Below are 7,712 nucleotides of genomic sequence, written 5' to 3'. Positions count from 1 at the left end.
GCCGAGCCGCGGGGGGTGTGTGAGACAGAGAGCCGCGGGGGTGGACAGCGGCGCCTCTCGCAGAGGGTTGGCTTCGGGCAGCGGCGCCGCAAATAGATTGCGGTATGTAAGTAATTGCAGACCGTTTCGGGAATTTTGTTTGTCAAGTTCATTTCTCTTCTCAATGTTTTTGCAGGAGGATAAGAAAAGGAAGCGTACAGAAAGAGTGGAGAAAGAAGACCAGAGCTCATCCCTCATAGAAGACCCTCCTGTGAAAGCAAAGAAAGCCAGAAAGAAGGAACATTCAGAAGACCAGAGCTCACCCAGCATAGAAGACCCTCCTGTGAGAGCAAAGAAAGCCAGAAAGAAGGAACACTCAGAAGATCAGAGCTCACCCAGCATAGAAAAGCCTCCCGTGAAAGCAAAGAAAGCCAATAAGAAGGAATTTTCAGAAGACCAGAACCCACCCAACATAGAAGAACCTCCTGTGAAAGCAAAGAAAGCCAGAAGGAAAGAACATTCAAAAGCAGAGAAGAAACTGTCAGACAGGTGAGCGGGTTATAACATCTTCTTGTAAAAGTTAAAACCCCAATGTCTGGATGAATTGTAGTGTTCATAGAATCATAGTGTTCAGTGAAACAATGAAGTTCTCTTCTACTACTCGTATTCAACCTTGTGCTTAAGATTATTTTTAAGAAGATTGTTCAAGTTTCCCATAGTTTTCTCCCAAAGGTTAGAAATAGGTTCAAGCTTCTGAAGGCTCTAGGTTGGTGGAGTGCAAATCCCCTGGTAGATGCTTTCTAGTTGTAGTGTTCATAGAATCATAGTGTTCAGTGAAACAATGAAGTTCTCTTCTACTACTCGTATTCAACCTTGTGCTTAAGATTATTTTTAAGAAGATTGTTCAAGTTTCCCATAGTTTTCTCCCAAAGGTTAGAAATAGGTTCAAGCTTCTGAAGGCTCTAGGTTGGTGGAGTGCAAATCCCCTGGTAGATGCTTTCTAGCTGTAGTTGATCCAGCAGATTCAGGAAGAAGGTGCCAAACAGAGTGAGTTGTACTTATCATGTTTGCCCTCTGCTGTGACACAGAATTTCTCTGTTACACCATCTGCTCTGTTAAGTACTCAGGGTTGAACCAAGACACTGTCAGAGCAGGCCAGAAGCTGATCTCTGTGCAAGGTAATTGGCATAATAAAGTTTGCTTGATTGTAGCACAAGGCTAACACCTCATCCTCTCTCTGGCACTGTGTGTTGCTGCCTCTTCCATGCCTTATTTGCTGTGCTGATGTCAGTCCTCCAGGGGCTCCTTCAGATCTGCTCATTGTTCCTGCTCTTAGGGCAGGTTTGGATAGAGATTTGTCAGCACACAGCAGGATTCCAAGCTTGGTTTGTTCTGAGTGCCCTGGACAGTGGGAAGGATTAAATCTGTCCTTAGTTTTAGTGTGCAAAGAGATTAATTTTTTCCCTTTCAATTTTAGAGGCGATTTAATTCTGAAGTATTTCTTTATTACTTGTGCTAAACAGTGAATACAATGTCCTGGGGACAGCATTTGCATGTTACACAATGGTCAGATATGTTTGTTTAATGCATAATAAACAAAATAACGTTTGAAATTTTATGTTAAACAGGGTGGTTTAAAATATAAGTTATTTATCTTGGAGTCTTTCCCCATTAATTGTAATCTGCTTGTCTGTTTCTGCTAAGGGAGAATGCCTTGGAGCAAGCAGATGAAGAGGAGGGTCAGAAACAGTTTCAAAACAAAGTGAAGCAAAAGCCAAGGGCTCCTCAGGCTATCACCAAGAGTGGTGTTAATGCAGCTACAGGCACTGCTGCAAAACAAGGAAAGGGAGAGAAAGTGGTTGATGAAAAGGAAAACAGAAGAACTGTGTTTGTTGGAAACTTGCCTGTTGACTGTACTGTGCAGGTGCGTGGATGGATTCTGTCAGCTAAGGGAGGGAGAGGAGTAGCAGCAGTCCTTAGTTTGAGGGGATGTCTCAGCTGAGAAGTCACACGTATTTGTGATGGAAATTGCTTTGGGGAAAGTAGGAAATAATGCTCGTTCTCAGAAACCATTAGAGGCGTCACTGTGGTTTCCTGGAGTTGGGATTTTACAGCAGGGGATGCAGTTGCCCTTGCTCAAATAGAATTGGTCAGTTTCTTTCTCAATGAAAAATGACCAAGTAAGTACTGCAGTTGCAGTTACTCTGCTTCCCATTTTATATGTAAACAGTGCTTCAGATTGTTACACGGTGCACGTTAAATTTATACCTTCTTCCATAGTAAGGGGCACGAAGTCGGTTTTAGCAATCTGTAGAAGAAGCAGCTGCCCCAAGAAACACTGAGCTGGTTAGGAATTACTTGCATATTTCGGTAGCTCTTTACGAGACTTCATGTAAATAAAAGGAAAAATGATGTAGGAACAGTGTTGCTAATAAATATTAAACAACAGTTCTCATTACCAGGGTGCAAAAAATGTACTGACTGTTTGTAATATCTTCTGTTTAGAAACTGAAAACTCTTTTCAAAAAGTATGGACCAATCAAATCCATTCGCTTCCGGTCTCTGGTATGTTACCTCCTCTAATGCTATATAGCAAAACTATTTGTTGGTCTTAAAGGGTGATAGTACTTCTAAGGCTTGGGTCTGCATTAGTTCAGAAGTGGGTTTGGGGGTGTGTGGGTTTTGCCTTGTGTGTGGGAAGCCTTGGATGTGTCACCACAGAAGCAGCACAGGTATGTTTTTCCTATAGCAGTAGTTGATACAGGATCAGAGCTTTCTGTTCTCTGAAAGAGGAGTGAATGCCTTTCTTATTGCTTGTTTAGCTAAGGAATTACTTACCTGTTTTTAAGTCATAGTAGCAGAGACACATTGATTGTAAATCAGTGTACTTGCTAGAATGGTTGACGATAACAATCTTGGAACTTGAGAAACATCATCAGGCAAAGTCAAAGCAAGCTCTCTAACTTGGAGGTCTCTCTAGATCATCACTAGGATGAGCTGCCTCCATCATTTGCTCATTGTACTGGCTGCACTGCTTTGGGTGGGAAGGGCACCTGTTTGAATTCCTCTTTATCCTCAAGAACAAATCTTTGTGATAAGTTGACACTAGGCCCACTTAACTCAAGCTCTTTTTATCTTAAAGGTTCCAGCAGAAGATACTTTGTCCAAAAAGTTAGCAGCAATCAAGTAGGTTCCTCTTGTGAATTTTATGCTTTATTTTTCAAGGCCAAAATAATTTTTTGACTGTTGGTTGTTAAAAGTTTGGCTGTATTAGGGGTTTTTTATGTATTTCGTGTTTCTTTGTCTTTTGTAATCACCTTTGTGTGTATTAAGTTATCTCACCAGGTGATAAAGAATTAAGTGCAGGGTGCACTGGTAATTTGTTACCTGAGCTTGCATTTCATATATTTTAGGAAAGAGGAAGATGCTAATAGTCTGTAATCCTTTGGCTACATTTATGAGTGGAGGAAGCTTGCTCAGGGTTGCATATACCAGCTGTACAAGATGTACAGTGGGACTCCCTTGCACATACAGGGCTAGCTTGACCTGTAAGAGAAGTGAAGTTGTTGGTATGCACAAAACAAGCAGAGGCATAAGTGTGTTCAACCAGAAGTGCTCGTGCACTGCACAGCATCCAAATGACTTACATGGTAACATGTGCTTTTCATGTTCCAGGCGTAAGCTGCACCCTAATGCCAAGTTTGTTAATGCTTATGTTGTCTTCAAGGAAGAATGTGATGCCCAGAAGGCTCTAAAGGAGTAAGTCTCATTTTTGTTCCTCATTCCCTGTTGAAGAGGTAGTTCAGGTGGATTCACAGCTACATTTAAACAACCTTCCCTCTTTGCTTGAATCAGAATAAAATGTTTGTTCAAAGTTAAAAGTAACTTTGCTTTTGGAATGCTGCTGTGCAGTGACATTGCAAGTTAACTAATACTCATTTCACTTCTTGGCTACAAAAGGAATGGAACAGAAATTGCTAGTGGATTTCACATCAGAGTCGACACTGCATCTAGTAACGGTTCAGTAAGTAAGATGTGTGACTATGATTTGGTTGTAGGGGGGTTTATTGGTTTTGTTTGGTTGTTTTGCTTTTTTCTGTAACAAATGACTTACCGTGTTGTTTTCTTTAGCATGACAGTAAACGATCTGTATTCTTGGGAAATCTCTCATATGGTAAGTTTAAACTGGATTGTTATGCATCATTGTTTAACATTTATGGAATCTGTTGACATTAGGCTTTTATTTTGTGATATTTAGAGCAGCATGTTTAGGTAGCTGAACACCTCTGGCTGGAATTAATGTTTATTTGTTAATGGAAACACTTCAAGGGGTTCTAAGTCTCTGTCAAGTTCTGTAGGTTGTTTTCATCATTGTAGGTAGCACTGCAAGCACTTCTAGTTCTTGTTGTCACTTGATGGTTTTTAAATAAATATGACTAAGTTGCATAGTCCTTAGCTTTCTAAGCTGTTCAAGGTGTACCAGTACCTACTTGTGGCTCAATTCTGAGTGATCAGCAGTGATAGCTTCTTATTTTGACTCTGTCTGAGCCGCAGGGTGAGTGACTCTGTAAACAGCTCTTGTCAATTGGTTGTTAGCCATGTGGAGGTGTTTGCCATGGAGTTCAGGTTAGTGCTTGAGGAATACTCATCTGCTTCTGAGTGGACTGATGAAGGAATTGCCATTGGGTGTGGTGTGTGTGAGGGTATTAATGGGTCAGGATGCTCAGTACAAGCATCTTTCTTCAGAGTCGTGTGGATATGTAAATCTACAGGATGAAGGCATGCCCTGTGCCTTTGGCCTGATGCAGAGCCTGCAGCATGTACTGCTGACAGTAACACTGAAACAGTCTTCAAACTGCAGTCTAAAACTTGACCTGAAAACCTTGATGGTGCATCACACTTGTCTGTTTGTGAAGGCATGAGGTGGAGAAAGCCTCACACATCTGGCCATTATCAGAATAATCACATAGCAGCTGTGGTTGGAAGCTGTAAATCCCTTCTTCCCCATTCAGCTAAAATTCACAGCTCAGTTGATGAGCATCTGACTCGAAGAACTGCCAGCTCAAGCTCATTATCATCAGCATTAATTCTTAGAAAGAAATCCTAGCAAAAGAAGGAGTCACAAAACTGCAGCAATAATCTTAATTTCCACTATGTTCCTTCCAGCCATAAATGGAACTATGTGAGAAATTTGTTTCAGTCTTTGCCTTTGTTCTTCTTTGTGATGTATGTCATACTCTTCAAGGCTGGAGAATGAGTCACTACCAGAGTAAACAACCCTTTGCTAGGATTCTTCTGAAGCACTGATACTTGTCTATCTGTGTGTATTCATATGGTAATATGTATTTAAATGTATTTGTGTCCCTGAATTGGTGAGTGTGAAGTAATTGGACTGGGGCCAGGCTTCTCAAGCACTGTGGTTTCCTGCAGACATCCAGGATGACACCGTGCGAGAGCACTTCCTTGTCTGCGGAGACATCCTGGGAGTGCGAGTGGTGAGAGACAGGAGGACTGGCCTGGGGAAAGGCTTCGGCTACGTTCTCTTCGAGGTATGTATGAATGACTGCTGCAGGGTGCTGGGAATTCCTCACAGTCTCAGTGAGGATTTGTCCTTACAGCATTTGAAATACTTCGTTTTCTTTTCTGTAATTTGTGGGGATTTGTGCGCGATGTTAAATGGTAGCCCTGTTGTGTATGTTAAATCCACTTGGAAGAACAGTGCTGTGGGAGCAGGTACAAAACAAGCTACTTCAGGTTTTGTTGGGGTGAAAGAAGGGATTTTAAGGGAAAGACTTAAAGGAGGGACCGATGAGTGAGTTTGGTATTGATAAGGAGAAGTGAGCCCTAAAGGGCCATGAAGTGCCTGCTTAGAGAGGGGATGGTGACAATGATTTCTGAGAACTAATGGTAATAATAATGACCACCCATCCCTGGAAATAATTAATATGTATGAGCATTTAATGTATAAAAACCATGAAGTTCTTGTCCCTGGTTGCACAAGTTTGGTGGAGCTTGTACCCAGCGCTGAATAAACAAATACCTGCTACTCAGAGATACAAGTCTGTGAGTAGTTCTTTTTCAGGTTTTCTCAGCATCAGTATAACTGCAATGTTCTCCTGTTTCTTGTGTGTCAAAACATGAGTGGAATTCTTTCCTGCAGCTGGTTTGCCTGCTGGCTCTCCATTTTGGGTTCAGTACAGCTTCCTTGTTCATGGCAGCATCCCAGCCTCATCCTCCTTTATTTATTTCCTGCAGCCCAATACCTTTTTTCCCCCAGTTTCTCCTCCATCTCTTTGCCTCTGGCATTTGTGTCTCACGTAGCCCATTTTGAAGTATCTGTGCCTCAATACGTTGGGTGTGCTGGTGTTCCTGAGAAGAGATGTGTCACTCAATAAACAGAGCAGTCTGAGTGTTCTTCATTGTAAAATGCTGGTTACAGACTTTAAAGAAAGCTAGCTGTTTGTGTGGAAGCAGTCCACTGGGAGCAATGCCACATTTAACCTGCATGCCTGCCCTTGCAGAACAGAGACGCTGTGCAGCTCGCCCTGAAACTCAATGACTCCGTCTTGATGGGGAGAAAGATCCGAGTGCGGCGCATTGGGGCCAAGAGGGAAGCACCACAGAAGGGTCCAGGCAAGTCTCGTGCTCCCAAGGACAGAGCTGGTACTGCAGCAAAACCCAAGAGCCACTGCAAGGATTCCTTTGTTGGTGAAAAAGCGACCCCATTGAAGAAGAGTGCCAAGCCAAAGAGACTTAAGACTATCCCTAGGAAAAAAGCTGGGAAAAACAAACAGTCTTCTGGCAAAAATCAAACAGGGAAAAATGGTGATTAGTGTTACCAGGATTGATGTGTGTAAGAGTGTCCTGCCATAAATGTTTTTTACTAATACAACTGTAGTCATTCTTGGCATTGTTGGCTCTGGGGTGTTTGGCTTCTCCCAGCAGGGCAGCGCCAGGTGCTGTGTGGGTTTATCCACTGTTCCTGGAATCCACCTCCAGCTGAGGTCTTGCTGCAGAGGTTCATTTGGAGTTGTGTAGAATCACTCAAATGACAGCAGAAAACGTGACCCACATGTAGACTTTGTCTGTGATGATGTGCAGGTTATTACCGAGGCACGTTTTTGGTTTGGGGGTTTGGCTGGTTGATTTTCACTGTTAAGTTTCAGTTTACACCACTTTGATCTGTTGGGTGGTGAAGAGCTGGTGCTCTGGGGGTGGCTGTGGGAGCAGCGTTGGGGTAGGGCTGGGATGGGATGTGTGAGTTCTGGGGCACCACAATGCAAGAAAGATCTTGAGCTATCAGCATCCACAGGAGGCAGTGAAGATGGTGAAGGGCCTAGAGGGAAAGCTGTATGAGGGCCAGCAGAGGTCACTTGGTGTGTTCAGCCTGGAGAAGACTGAGGGGAGATCTCATCACTGTGTGTAACTTCCTCATGAGGGAAAGTGCTGGGTCAGGCACTGACCTCTTCCCTCTGGCAACCAGTGACAGGACCCGAGGGAATAGTCTGAGGTTGTGTCAGGGTAGGTATAGGTTGGATATTAGAAAAAAGGTTCTTCCCCCAGAGGGTGCTTGGGCACTGGAATGGGCTGCCCAGGGCAGTAGTCACAGCACCAAGCCTGGTGGAGTTCAAGAGGCATTTGGACAAAGCTCTCAGGCACACGGTGTGATTCTCGGGGCTGTCTGTGCCGGGCCAGGAGCTGGACCAGATGATCCCTGTGTGTCCCTTCCAGCT

The 7,712-nt window shown here is 43.4% G+C and overlaps 1 protein-coding gene across 1 annotated transcript; it reads left to right on the top strand.

The window, feature by feature from the left end:
* Positions 1-175: 175 nt before the first annotated feature.
* On the top strand, positions 176-6,812 carry RBM34 (RNA binding motif protein 34; the record flags this gene model as incomplete). Its single annotated transcript, XM_009071144.1, has 9 exons — positions 176-528; positions 1,684-1,903; positions 2,485-2,544; positions 3,122-3,165; positions 3,655-3,738; positions 3,940-4,003; positions 4,111-4,153; positions 5,410-5,528; positions 6,501-6,812. Coding segments are annotated over 9 exons (1,299 nt in total), but the record flags the coding sequence as incomplete, so codon positions are not given.
* Between the last annotated feature and the right edge of the window lie 900 nt (positions 6,813-7,712).

The sequence above is a fragment of the Acanthisitta chloris genome, unplaced genomic scaffold (assembly GCF_000695815.1).
Source record: "Acanthisitta chloris isolate BGI_N310 unplaced genomic scaffold, ASM69581v1 scaffold41923, whole genome shotgun sequence".
Taxonomy (NCBI): Eukaryota; Metazoa; Chordata; class Aves; order Passeriformes; family Acanthisittidae; genus Acanthisitta; species Acanthisitta chloris.
Note: the sequence above shows the minus strand (reverse complement) of the source record. Positions and strands in the feature narration are given on the sequence as shown.